The sequence below is a fragment of the Scaptodrosophila lebanonensis genome, unplaced genomic scaffold (genome assembly GCF_003285725.1).
Source record: "Scaptodrosophila lebanonensis strain 11010-0011.00,11010-0021.00 unplaced genomic scaffold, SlebRS2 tig00000024-arrow-pilon, whole genome shotgun sequence".
NCBI classification, from domain to species: Eukaryota; Metazoa; Arthropoda; class Insecta; order Diptera; family Drosophilidae; genus Scaptodrosophila; species Scaptodrosophila lebanonensis.
The window spans coordinates 1,622,304-1,639,746 of record NW_022060538.1 but is presented as its reverse complement, the minus strand read 5'-3'; the positions used below and the strand labels follow the sequence as shown (position 1 = coordinate 1,639,746).

At 40.8% G+C, this 17,443-nt stretch overlaps 2 protein-coding genes across 6 annotated transcripts in view; one reads left to right on the top strand and one right to left on the bottom strand.

The window, feature by feature from the left end:
- LOC115622030 (heterogeneous nuclear ribonucleoprotein Q) overlaps positions 1-10,547 on the bottom strand; it is a 69,224-nt gene extending 58,677 nt beyond the window's left edge. For 2 of the 5 annotated variants that reach the window (XM_030515893.1, XM_030515890.1), the window contains exon 1: positions 10,430-10,546. In XM_030515893.1, the coding sequence (XP_030371753.1) occupies positions 10,430-10,532 (103 nt within the window). In that variant the 5' untranslated portion in view covers positions 10,533-10,546. Of the gene's footprint in view, positions 1-10,429 lie in introns of all 5 variants that reach the window. The other 3 variants (XM_030515889.1, XM_030515891.1, XM_030515892.1) reach the window with 3 other exon arrangements.
- Positions 10,548-10,798: 251 nt separating this feature from the next.
- On the top strand, positions 10,799-15,774 carry LOC115622029. Its single transcript, XM_030515888.1, has 7 exons — positions 10,799-11,878; positions 11,941-12,236; positions 12,299-12,479; positions 12,660-12,777; positions 13,388-13,917; positions 14,274-14,391; positions 14,468-15,774. Exons 1-7 carry the CDS (start codon positions 10,965-10,967, stop codon positions 14,732-14,734), a joined length of 2,424 nt encoding a protein of 807 aa, XP_030371748.1. The 5' UTR covers positions 10,799-10,964; the 3' UTR covers positions 14,735-15,774.
- Positions 15,775-17,443: the final 1,669 nt, after the last annotated feature.

The window sequence follows — 17,443 nt, the reverse complement described above, 5'->3', positions numbered from 1 at the left end:
TTTTTATGCAGCGTCCACTGCGCACAATGACCAGAGGAAATCTTTTATAATCGTCCGATAACCCCGACCGCGAACGCTGTGCAAAAACACGAAACTCAACCCCTAAAGAAGAAAACTGCTGAGAACTGCAAAAAAAAATACAAACGAGAAGCTCGACACAAAACAATGCACAGAACTTTGCCAACTGCAATGCAATTGCATGTCCACTACTGAAGGATGCAAAGGACGTCAAGGCAGGAACAGGCGGCCAGTCGAACGGCCAGGCAAGCAGGCAGGCAGGCAGACAGGCAGACAGACAGGTCCTTAGCAATTAGAACGCGTTCGAGATTGAGGCAAACAACTGACTATGCCTTGAGTTGAGTTGAGTTGCCTTTTCTTTCCATTTCATCATTCCTTTCCTTAGCTTGCGCCGCTGCCTTGTTTATTTACATATCAAAATGGATTTATAATGTGAATAATAGCGCTGGGGCCGAAGCGATTTCCTATGCAAACGCAATCGCCGTTTTGTCAGCCGCTTGCATTCATCTTTGTGCTCCTTGCGAAAATCCTTTTTAATATCTTTTGTGTGCACAACATGTTTTCGATGACCGGGCAGGCAATGCAACCAACCTACGGCAAGCAATTCAAATCAAAAAGAGAGGAAAAAGAAGAGGGATAAAACGCATAACGTACCAACGACCACAACGACCGATGACGAGGATAACAAACACCGATCCGAAATACCATGAAATTCAAACTGAAGCTCTTCGCATTGAATTCTGCAGAAGGCTTTTTGTACAGCCTCCGGACTGCATGACTGCCTGCCAGAGCCTGAGACTCCTCCCGGCAGACAGGAAGCAGGATAGGCCAGAAATGAAATTAATACGCATAAATTACACAACTGCATACAAAGCGCAGATAACCCAACACAACTGGGGCCAGCAACGAAATGCAATTGTCCATTTCTTGTCATGGGAAAACTTTTTTTGCATTGATGCAACTACGAGAGGAGATATACGGAGGCACGTACAAAAGTTTTTAAAGCAACGATATACTATTGCCACACAACCATAACTGCAGCATTTAAAGTAGAACAAAGACAGTAGACAATTAAAAAGTTGGAACAGTTGCAAAATCGACAGCAACTATTGAAAATTAATCACAATATCGGCCAGATATCGCTTATAATGTACATATGTATATCCGAACAGGGGTTCGGTAGAAAGGATTCTACCCGAGGACTAAAAAGAGTACATGCCGGATACTATCCTAATTGACTCACAAAACGAAACTTCTGTGAGTTGTAAGCGAGGAAAGGCGAAAACACTAAATAAAATAAGTTTGCAGAGAGATATGGAAAAGAATTTCCGTAATATACTATATGTATTTAGAGTTCACATCTTATGTGTCTAAATGGTCGGGTAGAGTGCACATAAAATAGTGGTAGTTCGATAGGAACAAAATGAAACAAACGTTATTCTTTCGACGCAATATTAATATGCGAAACTTGTTTGTAATGTATGCTAGTGCTCCTAGCAGAGGACTAAGCAGAATAAACCTTTGAGACTAGCCTATTTGCCAATGAACCCCTATTGTGGACATTCCAAGTAGTGGCGAAAACAATAACATCTTATGCAGCCTATTTCGATACAAACAAAATAATGTTAAGTTTAATACGTTTTTTGCACAAAAAGTATTTGGACTTATCCCTATTCGAAATCTCTAATAGTGCGAGCTCGATTGGAACAAAATAAATAGACTTATACTCGTATGAGAAACTTAATACATTTTTGTTCATTTTGACTTACTTTTTCGACTTCTTTAATACAGACTAAGAAATACAAAACAACATCTACCAAATGAATATTTATTGTCGGTTTAATTAAATAATTGGACGAAAATTTATTTGTATTATTTCTGATATGAACGCTTGCGAACTAGTTTGATAATTGGGCACTGCCTGTTTATATAAAAAGGATTCTGTGAGATCCGGCAGATGCCTTAAGAAGTATTATTAATTTAATTTAATAATGAAGGGCCCACAAGTACAACGAAACGCACATATTACAGTTTTATTAAAAGATGTATCTTTTCCGATTTTAGTAAAAAATTCATTCTTTGCGAGTAATAATGGATTGGAATCAGATATGCCATGGACAGTTAAAGGTAAGTTCTATGCTAGTAAATTAATTGGAAACGCGTGATTTTTTTTAAAAAATAATTTAACACTTTTAAAACAAGAAAGGAATGCTAAAGTCGAGCAATACCCTGTACCACCCCACAAAAAAGTAATTTAATTAATTAATTAATTTAATTACATTAATTAACTAATTTAATTTAATTAATTAACTAAATTAAATTAAAAATGAACAAACTCGTCCTTTCTCGGTCTCAGGATAATTTGTATACCAAGTTTGGTTATTCTAGCTCTTATACTTTCGGAGATCCTTGCGTTCATACAGACAGACAGACGGACATGGCTATATCGACTCGGCTTGTCATGCTGATCAAGAATATATATACTTTGTGGGGTCTACCAAGTCTCCTTCTGTGTGTTCCATGTGCACTCGCACAAAACTAATATACCCTTGTACCCTTTGGGTACAGGGTATAAAAAGTAAGGAGCTCATTTATCAAAGTAAGCCGAAGAGTATGTATGTATGTACATATGTCCAAGTTGCTTTTAACTTTTTGAATGAAAATTTGCTTTCTTAATTAATTATTTTTTGTTTTTTATAAATCGATGTCGATTTTGAAATCTAAAACCAAACAAAATGTTTTATCTGTTTTAAGCCCAATTAGAGCAACTATCGGAGTAGTTGAAAAGCTTTACTGTAGGATCAGCTACCATAAGCCAGACTACTACTGGCTTTCCTTTGCCGTTTTCATATTTATGCGAAATAATTGAACCGAGGGAACACTTGAAAAATAGTACGGCATCCTTATGGCCAGTATAGCTCAAAGGCAAGTGGCCATAAACGTTGGCGCAACGTTTCATTCATTCATTTGAGGCCAAAGAAAATTCAAAATGAAATAAGTTTTTTTATTATGCAGAACTCTAAGCAATTGCAGCAGCAACAAAAGCTAAACAAAGTGCAAAAAACTAAGAGAATGTTGCTACTTTGGATTCGGTGTAATGTCCAAACTGTGGCCCACACACCGCCAAACATACGAACGGTATATAAAACGTGAGCTACGAGAGGAGGAAGACATAGCCGAGAAACATGCAGCAATTTGTTGAAACTGCTGCCGGGTGCTGAGGTCGTCGGCGTCGTCGTCGTCGCTAGCCGGCCATTCCTTTTCCGGTTGTACTCACAGCACAACTTTTCCTATTGTCGTAGGTCCTTAAAGGGAGCACAGCCAGTCAGCCAGCGAGTGTACGAGTAAAGGACAAAAGACAACAGCAACGGCAACGACACTTGCCGCCGCCGGGGTAGCCTCGGGGGCAACTCGCACCCTAAAATCGGCATAGTGTAGCAAACCTGCCTGTCCGCCAGCCAACCAGCCAGCCAGGGACCTGCTGCAAAACACACGACGACATATGCGTAGAAGAGGACAACAATTGAATTACAAACTTATTTGCTGATGACGTCCCCGTCCCCGTCCTCGCCCTGGTCGGGTCAACATAGAAGCACAGAACGAATGACTTGGAACTAGTTGTAGGCAACTGGCCAGAAGACTAGAAGCGGCAGCGGGCAAGAGGTATGAGGATTGCGACACATGCCAGCATACATTCACGTACACACACACATATATATATATATATATATATATATATATATATATATATATATATATATATATATATATATATATATATATACACCTTGGTCAGACACCGAAGACGACGACGGCAGAGACAGCGTCGGACTCAAGTGGCTCTTCTGTTGCGCAAAGGACATGTTTTCTAAAACGGAAATTAGGTGACAGGCCGGCCATACAGGTTTTTGTTCGTCTTCGGTCAACTTTAATTGCTGCCTTCCATGTATCTGTGGGATATACAAATGTGTGTGCGTTTTGTGTGTTGATTGCCCAGAGCCTTTGGCTGGCACAACCGAATTAGCAGACAGTACGAACAGTGCTAGAGGAACGTATGAAAACATGAACGAAATTAAAATAAATGGGGCATAATAAATAAATAAATAGGAACTTAACACATAAATGCTATAATTTAATTGCAGAAGCATGTCAGAGAATGAAATTTGCAGAAAAGTATTCAAAAGAAATGCCCAAACGATTCGTTCAAAACTATAACTTAAGGATATGCATTCTAGTTTTTATACTCTGTACATGAAATGTACAAGAGTATATTAGGTTTGCGGGAGCTGAAAAATGTAACAGGCAGAAGGAGGCGTGGCAGACCCCACAAAGAATATATATATTATTGATCAGCGTGACAAGACGAGCCGATCTAGCCCTGTCTGTCTGTCTGTTCGTCCGTATGAACACCTGGATCTCAGAGACTATAAGAGATAGAGACACCAAATTTTGCACAAAGATGCGTTATGTGTGTATTCTATACGAGTTTGTTTTATTTTTTTGATTTTCCCCCCACTTCCCCCCTATGGGGGTTTTCCCGATTTTCCATTCGTATAATCGCCTATATCTCGGAGACCATAAGACCTAGGAACACCAAATTTTAGTCCAAGGTGCCTTGTGTGAATACGCAGAAAATGTATATTTTGGAATTTCCCTCCCTCCCCCCTCTCCCCCGCAAATGCGATTTTCTCTAACTCCCGTAATTCTTGGAATTTCGAACTAAAATTTTGCAAATACCCCCAGTTAGTAATTATGTGTCCGTATGCCAAGTTTCACTATGATAGACCGATTTACCAAGAAGTTGTAGCCATAAATATATTTGCTGCTGCAGCGCTGCTCAAGCGCTGCCCGCGGCTGTTGTTGATGTTGCTGTTTGGTTGACTGCGAAAATGCTTACACAGACACGAATAGATGCGCATAGGCATACACAGACGCAATTGCTATGTAAATGTGCAATTATACACCCTTTACGTGAGTTCGAATACCGAGAAAGGTAAAATCGATCAAATTTTTTTAAATTTTCTTTTTTTTTTTCTAGTAAATTTTTTTAATTAGTAAACATATGTACAGAGTATTTCAAAGTCGGGACACCCGACTTTAGCTTTTTTACTTGTTTCAAATATAGTTTGAAGGCTCTACAAATTGATTGAAAATATTCTATTTATATCAGACATACTAGTTTAAACTTTTATAAATCTTCTCGAAGCTAAAAGTTGAGGTTCTGTTGTAAATAGGCACAGAACGCTAAAAAGGATCGATTGCTTCGAAGGACCTTTCAAATCAGAAACTACACAACAAAACGATGGTTGTTTGGTAGGAATTATTAGAAATACCTAAGGTTTGTCTATAAAAATTCGCCCAATTCTGATATATTTTCTAATATGTATCATTTGTTCAATAATAAAAAGTTTTTTTTTTCAGCCAATCATTCGAAAGGCACACATTGTATTCACAGCTTTCATAAAACATAAAGTATTTCATTTGCTAACCATGGGTTCAAGGTCACAAGAACTACAGTTGAAGCGGATTTAAAGAGTTTAAGCCATTTTATAGCAAGTTAGAAGCTTGTCTGATCCGGGAGCAAAGTCTTTCAAGTCGACATTTTACTGTACCTTTACGTTTTTTCCATCATCGTTCACTATAAAGTGAAAGGCTATTTTGTGGCACTTGAAAGCATTTCAGGTAGGTATGCACACAAATAATCAGTAGGAAACGACATCTATCTGTCTATTCCAATCATTAGCTAACTGGCAAAATCGGTTGAGCGTATCATACTATGTGGCTGTGTAAGGAACGATAAATATTCGAAAAAGTATTTGCTCTTCATTTACAAGCACATGATAAACTCAATTAAAAAGTACTTAAATTCGAAAATTTCTCAGGTTTGAAATCACTTTTTCATTTCTCTTAAAACTATTTTGGCAACTTAATGCCAAATATCTATCATCATAATATCTGTCACCATACATATTATCTGTGCTGCTCGTTGGCCCTTCAGCTATTTGAATAAATGAAGATAGATTTGACAGCAAGAGTTCCACAACAGTGGCCCAGACGCCATCCAGGGAGGATGGAAAAATGAACCATTCAGCTAAAAGCGAATGGCCAACAACTGAAATCCACCGCCAGCGGAAGTGCAATGAAGCTTGGCCGAGAGCAATGAGCAATGGGCATTGAGTTGAAGTTGCTTATGCAAAACAAAAGAGTGGCGTAAAATGTATCTAACAGATACGTATGTACATTTATATAAACTTAGAGGCATAGCGGCGCACAAAAGCTGCGCTGGCATTAGAACAAAAGATGGAATCTTCATTCGAGGTGGGCGCTGAGGGGAAGGCAGGCAGACGTAGCAATGCAATTAACGCTGTTTTGTTGGCGCGATAACATTTGAAATAAATAATAAAAAATGAGACAACAAAAAAGTTGGCACAGCCATTGGGGCTGCTGGAAACGATGAACGGCAAGAGTGCAGGAGTGTCTCTGTGTGTGTGCATTAATTGTGTGTGTGTGTGTGTGAGTGCTGGGCTGTGCTGTGCTGTCTCTCAGACATTGTGGCTGAGCGCGCGAGAGTCGCGTGTGCAATGCTGCAAAATTTTCAAATTCGTATTTTATTTTTATTTTTTGTTAACAATTCGTTGTTGTTGCTGTTGCTGCTGCTGCTGCTGATGTGACGGCAGTTTGGGTTATCGTCTGGCAAACGGCAATCACAACAGCCTTAGGAGTCGGAGCCAGAGCCGCGCCAAGCACCGCAAAATTTGCTCGCAAGTGAGGCGGTGGCTGAGGCTGGCGCAACGAGCCGACGCGACCCGTGAAGGAGGAGATGTCGTTGCTGCAGCGGCGGGAGGAGTTGGCAGCGCAACAGCAATAGCAACAACAAAAACAACAACAATAAGAGAGGCAAGACAGTCAGCCAGCCAGTCAGCCAGCCAGCCAGGCGGGAAACGAAGGCAATAGCAATGGCAACGACAACGACAACGTTGTGGATTTTGATTCTGGGTCATTCACCCTTGACAAAATTTTGCGCTGTGTTAGGCCGCTTTTGTGTATTACTTGTGTTGCTGCTCTTGTTGTTGTTGTTGTTATTGGCTGACTGCCTGAGCGTTTCGTTGTTGTTGCTGTGCACGCGATGCGATTGTTGTTGTGTCTGATTGTTGACGTTGTTGATACACACAAACACACATATGTACATACAGATGAATACATTTATGTATATGTATGTTCTGTTTGTATGCACAAACAGCGGCACTCAAATTTTGGTTGCTTGTCCGCTTTTGAGGCCAAGTCTCACTTTTCTCTCTGGCATGCAAATGCAACCCACAGAAACCGCAGGCGAGCACTTTGTGCCAATGGTCAGTGCGGCTGATTAGGCTGAACAAAACAGCCCATATACGACTATGTACATAGTTGTATGTACATTCAGACACATCTATGTATAATACATATGTGTATGTATAAGTATTTGCATCCTGTACTAGTCCCTTCTTTAAAACGATAAACATACAAACACCTTTGGCTACAAAATTAAAAATACATCCATACTTGGATTTAAGGACAAAGAATTAGACATCATTGTTATTCAAAAAGTCGTCTGCATTGGAACGAAGTGAGCTGTATTAGTATAGTTGTTCCCAAAAACGTCCACGTCAGGCACTATATCTTCAGCACACTACAATCTTTAGTTGTGTTTACATACAAGTATGATGCCCTGGACCCAAAGGGTGAAAAGGTATATTAGGCAAGTATAAATGCCAAATGTATGAAACAGGCACAGAAAATCCTGGTAGGCCTCGTAAATTAGGTAGATTTATAATTATCAGCATGACGAGGCAAGTCGATTTAGTCACTGAATTCTTTTGAACCATAATAGCAACGGACAACTGACCTTGTCTTGCCCATACACAGAACAAGTTTATTACAAAACATACATACACGTATGTATGTATATAGCCAGATTGATTTTTATTGCTGACACATAGCATCTTGTCTATGAAAATGTCCTAAGCCAATTTGTTATTCACGAGATTTATATCTATATCATATATTCGTTCAACTAGGTTTGTTTTAATTGAAAGCCTGTAGCGGGCGAATGCAAAGGAAAGAAATAATGAATTTCCTCTTATTAGAATACGAAAAAACCTGTTAATTCTTACTTTTCCCCACTAACTTCTAGTGCCTGGACACTGTTGGTCCAAATATCATTTCGGACGATGCGCATTCGAGCTTGTTTGGACTTATAAGTACTTGCCAGGCGTATCTAATTATTTGATGAGAAGTACCCGTATATTTGGCCTTACTTGACGCCTTTATGTTTGATAGTTTATTGCACGTCAATTGTTTGATTTCGTTTAAATTGTTGCCCGGACTGCCTATCTATATGTATACATACTTATCCATACATACATATGTAGATATTTAGTACTCACAAAATATTCTGAATTTTTCGCCTTTATCGTTGCGCATTTTATGCTGTTTGTTTTTCGTTGGGTTTTTGAACTTTCGCAAAATTTCAATGCCCTCTTGGTAATATAAAATTGTTGAAATTGAATTAATCAGAACGGCGGTTTGATACACAATTATGCGGTATATGTTATACAAATGTACATTATGTATACATTTATAAATATACATGTAAAAGGAAAAAAATATATATAACAAACAAACACAGCGTACACACATCTTTGTGCAAAATTTGTCGTCTCTAGCTCTTATAGTCTCTGAGATCCCGCTGTTCATACGGACAGACGGGCAGATAGGGCTAGATCGCCTCATCTCGTCATGCTGATCAAGAATATATATACTTTGTGGGGTCTGCCACGCCTCCTTCTGCCTGTTACATTTTTCAGCTCCCGCAAACCTAATATACTTTTGTACATTTCATGTACAGAGTATAAAAAAATATTGCTAATCTGAACAATAGACCACCGACCCTATCAATTTCTACTCTAGGTAGTTCGCAATGCAAACTTTTCAATTCCCCTAGCTTTCGTTTAAATAACACAACAGCTTAGCTGAATGTTTAATGCTCCGTCCTAACTCGTAACATATATGTATTCCCCAATGTCGAGCGCCGAAACTTCGGACACAATGCAATTGCCGTGCTCATTTAGGACAACGGCATAAAACAATCAATTACGAGGAGAAGAAAAAAACAGCAACAAAAAAAAATGAGAGAGAAGCTTTGTAAAATGTTGCAGTTTTGTGATTCCCACGTGCAAAATAAAGTAATGCATGGAGCATGTCATGGCGTGGCGGGGATTTATCTGTATTACGTACCCGCCACCGCACCCTTCGACTACGACACAACAAGGATATGGAGGATGTAAAGAGTGACTGCAACAACGCCTACCCACACGGAAATGTCAGTCGACAAACTGGAAATTATGTTTGTGCCAAATTTTAGTTTTCGGTCAGCAGAGGATTGCGCTGTAATCCAGCAACACAAAAAACAACAACTGAAAAAAAACCCCCCACAACAAACTCAAAACAGAAAAACAAAACCCGACAGGTGTAATAAATGACGAAGCGGACCGAACCAAACCTCCGACGAGGCCCAAGCTGAGTGCAATGCAATGTAGGCGAAAAAATGTATGTGCGTGTATGTCTGCCTGTATGTATGCTCCGTTCAATTGTGGTAGGATGAGGGTGAGGACATGCCGGAGGGAGAGCCAGGGATGCCGTCGTAGTGGCCACTAATTCGTGTCATTTAGCGTAGCTGGCCAGCCGGTGGCAGGTGGCGACAGAGGAAGAGGAGCAACTTCTACAACAGATTGACACACGATGATAGCGCCAGGAAATGATGTTGCGTCGGCCACTCTTAAATGGCTGTGGTTAGCGGCAACAAAAGTTCCAAAAAATATAGATGCTGACCCCATTTGCAGTTTCCGAGCGTGGTCGCGATCCGTTTGTGGGCATAAAAATTGCAGGTGGGGGAATGTAACAAAAACTTTCCAAATATTTATGAAGTGTTCAATAGGGGGCTCGTTGGTCGCCTTTTCCTCCCATTCCGCCACCGCCACCGCCACCACCACCACGGACACTAGTTTATTTGATTTGCATTTGGGTTTACTGTTACTGGAATACCGTTTGCCACCTACACGTCTAGTGGGCGTAAGCTTGTCAACAAAGGAAAAGTGTGACTACTGGGCGCCTAAAGCACGTAGACCGCATGCGGCGCAAAGCTGGCAAAGTACCAAATGCATGTTGTAATATTTGGCACATGCACATGCGGCGTTTTAATAAATGGAGTGTCAATAGCAAATTGCTTTAACCTAAAAAATAGTGTACATGCCAGATAAATGAGTTATAGATGCAGTTCAGTCATGGAAGGAAAAGAAACCCCACGTTTGCATCCCCTTAAAAGCTAACGTACGTGTTGCGTTTTGTCAACAAATGCAGTTGAAAATAAATTTACCGTCATTCCTTTCCAGCTCTTTTGGCTTGATTTTATCGTCTTCGAGCTGCTGCAACTTTTCAGCTGGACCCACAATCTTCACTTTCCGACCTTCCATAACCATTTTAAAAAGGGACTTAAAATTTCCTCAGCCGACTAAATTATTCGTGAAATTTATTTCATTCGGTTTTCGGTGAGCGCTTTTTCTACCGAATTCGAACGTTTCCTCAGAACTGGTTCACTCGCCTCCACACGAACCAATTGTCGATAAACATCGATAAGGCATCGATAAGGCATCGATTACTGTGAAACGATACTGACCAACACTGCGGGCTGCTGTTCAGCACTGTTTTGAGGGCGTAGTTCCAACAAGTGCAGCATCGTTAATTTGTATTACTAATTAATCGCGGTGCATGTTGCTCGCGCAGTGAAGCTTTATTTTTAGTTTATAGATTTTCTGTAGCATTTCTAAGGTATTATTTTCTTAGATTAAGCTCTTGCGTGCGAGGGCGTAGCGGTGATATAATAGAAGCAAACAAGTGCTGGCCGACGCACAATGTTTCACAAAACAATTCTTGGGCGCAGCTACCTGCTCTTCTTCTTGCTGCTCGCCGTGGGTGTGTTCGCTCAGCATGAGTGGCAAGCGCGAGATGCTTTTGACGAAATCAAGATCCAATTCGACAAAGTTAATGCGGACAACTGTCCAATACAGCACCATTCCGACTTATTTATGCCCGTGGACGCCATCTCGCACAAGCCGGACATCAAGGAGGTTAATGTGAATCCTGTCTTCCCTAATCGCACTGCGCTGCTGCATCTGCAGAACATGGCGCTGAGTCGCAGCTTCTTTTGGAGTTACATTTTGCAGTCGCGTTTCATACGCCCTGCCATTAATGACACATATGATCCTGGCATGATGTACTACTTCTTGTCCACGGTAGCCGACGTGTCAGCTAATCCGTCCATCAACGCCTCGGCCGTTTACTTTGCGCCCAACAGCTCGTACTCCTCATCGTACCGCGGCTTCTTCAACAAAACATTCCCACGCTTTGGGCCCAGAACCTTCCGTCAGGACGATTTTAATGATCCCATACATTTGCAAAAGATATCAACGTGGAACACGTTCGATGTGCGTGACTTGGGCGCGCATCACCCAGACTCCATATCAAAGGATTACACGCACGATCTTTACAAGATAAACGAATGGTACCGGGCCTGGCTGCCGGATAATGTTGAAGGACGGCACGACACGAAGATAACGTATCAGGTTGAAATACGCTACGCGAACAATACCAACGAAACCTTCACATTCCACGGTCCACCTGGCTCTGAGGAGAACCCGGGTCCCATTAAGTTTACGCGCCCCTATTTTGACTGTGGGCGGTCCAACAAATGGCTGGTGGCTGCTGTGGTGCCCATTGCTGATATCTACCCCCGGCACACGCAGTTCCGGCATATTGAGTATCCCAAGTAAGACTTAAATCATTGATTTCCGAAGAGTCCTCCTCTATCATCTTGCTTGCTTTTGACAGATACACAGCCGTCTCGGTGCTGGAGATGGATTTTGAGCGTATAGACATTAATCAGTGTCCGCTGGGTGAAGGCAACAAAGGTCCGAACCATTTTGCGGACACGGCGCGATGTAAAAAGGAAACAACGGAATGTGAACCATTACATGGCTGGGGCTTTAGGCGGGGCGGCTATCAATGTCGCTGTAAGCCGGGCTTTCGACTACCAAATACTGTGCGGCGACCCTATCTCGGTGAAATTTTGGAACGTGCCTCTGCGGAACAGTATTACAATGAATATAACTGCATGAAGATTGGCTGTAAGTTGATTTTCTCAATATTCCTCTCGTTCTGAAGCCTTTATCCTATTTCCGTTTTGCAGGGATACAAAAGCTGCCCATTCAGTGGGAAAAGGCACCTTATCATGTGCGAGAAAAGTATCTTGATATGCATCGCGAGTATCGCAACTATACGACTGGCGCATTTTCGCTACACTCTGAGCACATAAACATAGATCAGGCATTAAAGTTTATCCATGGCGTTAACTATCGCACATGCAAAGAGTGAGTTATAAATTCAACAGTGCAACAAATCATTAAATTATTAGATACAACTTTCTAAATCTTCAAAATTCTTCCAAATTGTTGTTATTTTCATTTGCGATATTTTTTGTTGGTTTTTTCATAGTGAAAGTGCAAATAGTATCGATGTTTTATTGAATTCAACCTAATTTTCAATTTCAGCTTCCATCCGCAGGATTTAATATTACGCGGTGATGTCAGTTTTGGCGCCAAGGAACAGTTCGAGAACGAAGCAAAGATGGCTGTTAGACTGGCCAACTTTATCAGTGCTTTTCTACAGGTAGGCGAGGCACCCAAGTCCTCATGACTTGCTGTTCTAGTTTGTCGTTCACAGCGTTTCACGCTAGCGGCACAAATGAAAAGTAATAATTGATAACCCGACACCTATTAAGCGTCTTCGACGCTTAGTTTGGAGAACACAGAAGAACTCTTGAAAACTTCTCAAGTGTAAATTATAATTTTCCACGCGTAATTCAACTTCCTCGAATTTCCTGCAATGCCAGTTTGCACAAATGGTCTCCAGTTGCCTATTGCCTGTTGCCAGTTGCCAAGAATTAAATATTCAGTGTCAAACCATTACCAAATGCTAAATTCATTAGTTTGAGCGAAAAAGACACGAAAAACGAGTTCCCTGGGCATCGTCATCTTCATTAAAGGCCCGCTATCAAGGCGAGAAGGAAGCTGTGAAGGAGAGAAGGCAGACCTTCGTCTATATTTGCACAAGTTGTTAGCATTCAAATGCAAACACACACAATTCGATTCAAAGAGACGACATAGACACAGACAAACTATCTTGATGTTGTAAATCCCTAAATTCAACAGAAGCCTGCTCTATAATAAATCCTAAAACTAATTTTCCCCCAAAACTCTTCTTTATCCGCAATGTTCAGGTCTCCGATCCCAACGAAGTCTATTCGGGCAAACGGGTGGCCGACAAACCGCTCACCGAAGATCAAATGATTGGTGAAACATTGGCTATTTTGCTCGGCGACAGCAAAGTCTGGTCGGCCACCACGCTATGGGAGCGCAATAAGTTTACCAATCGTACCTATTTCGCACCCTTTGCCTACAAGACCGAACTGAACACGCGCAAGTTCAAAGTGGAGGATTTGGCGCGCCTCAACAAAACACACGAGCTCTACACGGAAAGGAAGTACTTCAAGTTCTTGAAGCAACGCTGGAACACCAATTTCGACGACCTCGAAACATTCTATATGAAGATCAAGTTACGCCATAACGAGACAGGTGAATACCAGCAGAAGTACGAACACTATCCAAACTTCTATCGGGCGGCAAACATCAAGCACGGCTACTGGACAGAACCGCAATTCGACTGCAAAGGCTATGTGAAGAAGTGGCTGGTGACCTATGCGGCGCCCTTCTTTGGCTGGGACAGCCTCAAAGTGAAACTTGAATTCAAGTGAGTTGACAGTAGTACTATATCAAAATCAACGCAAATGGGGTGCAAATTGCTGTGTTTTGTTGTATTGTACGCGCTTAGGTGCGCTTAGGTGAACATTGTTAGGGTTCGGGGCGCCTCATGTTGGGCCGGTCCGCTGCGTGCCGTAGCCCGTCTTTGGGCCAACCCCTTTTCGGGGCTCTGGTCCATTCTAATGCAAATGTTTTGGCATAGTTCCTACGATTTGATTGTCTAATTTTTAAGTGTTGACATGGCATATAAATATATGACTTGTGTCGTTTTGACTTTATCCATTGTCATGGAAATGTGCGCAATTAAATTTGACTAATTTGTGTGGATTTTTGATTCTCTCACAGGGGCGTGGTTGCCGTATCCATGGACATGATGCAGTTGGACATTAACCAGTGCCCGGACTGGTATTATGAGCCGAATGCTTATAAGAACACGCACAAATGCGATGAGAAGACCTCCTATGTACGTTCATACGTCCTTTTGCCCGCTCTTAAAAATATTTTCCAACTAATTTGCGTTTCTCTCTTTCGCTTAACAGTGCGTGCCCATAATGGGTCGTGGCTATGAGACTGGCGGCTATAAGTGCGAGTGCCTGCAAGGCTACGAATACCCCTTTGAGGATCTGATTACCTACTATGATGGCCAGCTTGTTGAGGCTGAGTATCAGAATATTGTGGCAGATAAAGAGACACGCTACGACATGTTCAAATGCCGCTTAGCTGGCGCCGGCAGTTTGCAATCAGCGCTGGGATTGGTCATATCGCTGTTTGGCCTAACAATCACGCTGCTTTATAGATTTAGTTAAGTTCGAGTCGTCGTAGATGTCGAGGTCGATTTCGATTTCGCCAAATAATTTAAAACTTCCGTCCAAAACTGAAAAACTCACGTTGACACGATAAATACCCTCACAAAAGACAGTACATATTTATGTGCATAACTACAAAGAATCTCAGAGACAAAATTGACACCCGAAAACAAAACGCGATACAAAAACAAAAACAGCCAGACAACTCCTTTTTTTTCCATGGCACTCTCCCTCTCTCTCTATCTCTCACTACACATTGCCATCATTTATCTCCAAGGCGATTAAGTTGTAGACATAATCTATTACAATGAATCTGGTTATTTGTCATTTTATCAAAGGCAAAGCAAAGGTAGCAGCAGCAGCAACAGCAGAAAAGCGCAAACAGCCGCGCCTCCTGCGCTCAGATTACGGAAGTGCTGGCAAAAGCGCTGCTGAGGTAGAGGCTGAGGATGATGGTGAAGATGACGATGACGACGAAGTGGTCGCCGCTAATGTCCGTGAAGTCGCACAGCTGTGTGTGCGTGGCTGCTCTGCAAACCTGTTAACATCAAAACCCAGTTAGGCGATCGTTCTCCTGTACCTACACCCATCATCAATCCAAGGCCCAAATTCCAACGTCCACGATCGCTTGGGCGAGGGTTGTTTGTGCTACACGCACACCTTTTTTTTTCCAAGCTAGCGGGGCTGCTGTTAGGCATAAAAAAGAAGCAATGCTTGGTGTTTTTCTTATATTAAATCGTCGACGATGGTCCGTTTTTTTGCATGAATTAAATATGCCGGCGCTTTTTTCACCTTGATTATCATATGCGCTTGAAATTTTTATTATCTGCTGCGGCACTGTACCCTGAGAACTTTTTCTATGACCAACGCCACAGGAACCAGTTTATCAGCCACTTGGTCTTGGTATTGGTCTCCTGCCAGGGCAACAAAATAAAAAACGGTAACTTTTTTCATTAAAAAATTGTATGCGCCGCGCAGCGAGGTAGCTTGGAAAACAGAGTATAGGAGCGATGATACAGGAGCTGGGCAGTCCACCAAAAGAAAAAATATTTTCACACATTTTTCATAGTCAATGCCGCGGCAGAAAAGACACACACACGTACACTCGGACAGAAAGCAGAGAATGTGTGGATCGGTGGGCAGTGACTGATGTTGCGATCGGGCAACTCCTCCAGTTGTGCAGTTGAGCCTTTTGAGGGCAGTAGCTTAGGAGAGGCGATATCTGCTGTGTCTGTCGCTGCTGCTACTGCTGGCCATCCAACAAGGTGGCTTTATATGTAGGTACTCTAGAGGATTGCAATTTCAAATAGCTCTTAGTTTTTTGATTTCGACTTAGCAACAGTACAAATCATCCTAATAATCAAAGTGTAAATTTTGTGCCTTAAAATGATATGCAAATGTTTATGCTCGAATATGTAAACCATAGACTAATACTAATGTCCGTCCATTACATAGAGTCTCTTTTGTATTATGTATGTACGTTTATAATAAGTGCCTTGCAAGAATGCATCAAAGTTTTTTATATACATTCGTTATATATCTATATATAAGTATATACACTTTTTGTATTCAAATGTACTCAAATGATGTATAGAAGTTTAAGGGTACACATATCAAAGTGTTCACTGCAATGCAATTACTCTTGAATGTAAACAAACTATGAAAATATATACGATTTGTAAGAAATATACGATATATACGATTTGTAAGAAACAAAACCTTGATTTTCGTAGTGTTAGTTGTTGAGGAGGTAAATCAAATAAAGAAGGTCGTTATATAACTATTGATGAGTTAAGCACACTTACCGAACTTGTTCATATTGCCGTTGCTGTTTATAGTTTCTAATTGCTTTGTGTATGTGGTCCAAAATATTATCCGGATGAAACAGCTTTTCAATGAATGAAGTTTTGGTAAATTTTCGTTATAGTCCGAATTTGAAAATTTGCTTGAAATTTTTACGTTTACCAACAAAATGCACAAATCAAATGAAATTGCAATATTTTTTAGGATTTATAAAAATGCAAAAGGGTTCACACAATATGCGTATTTTTTTCTTGCTGAACAAAATACAAACAAAACACAAATGATCTTCGAACACCAAAATAAGTTGACGCCGCTCGTCAATCGTCGAGCGTCGCACGTTTTCTTTATATAGTCGGATTCTTTTTCTAATTTTCACGGATGCTTAATACCTGTCTACCAGTGTTACGTTCAATAGACTCAAAATGATAAGTCGCGCACGTAGATTCTCTATCGGTCTTTTCCACGAAATTTAAGAATAATTTGTAATTTTGGTCATTTAATATTTTTTTGATCCTTTTAGAATTTTAACAAATTTTTAGTTGGGAGATGTTTTTGTACTGGGGAATTTATTTGTCACAGGGCTGTGATATCATTTAAATGACATTTAAAACAAAGTAGTACTCGTATACATATGTCTTTACCGTTTCGAAAATATTGCAAAGTAGAAGTAGTAAGTACTTAATATAGAAATATATCAAATTACCGAAACTGTACAATCGAAACCGTTTTTTCTGAAATTGTTGTGGTTGTGATTGGACAATTTTAAAAAGATTGGAAAGTGTTTTGTTAAAGGAACAACTGGTATTGGTATTATTTGGATACTTCCCACGTTAAACTTCTAAGTATTCCTTATATACTTGTACTTTATACCCCAAAGGTAAAATCTGCTTCGAACACCTTTTTAGC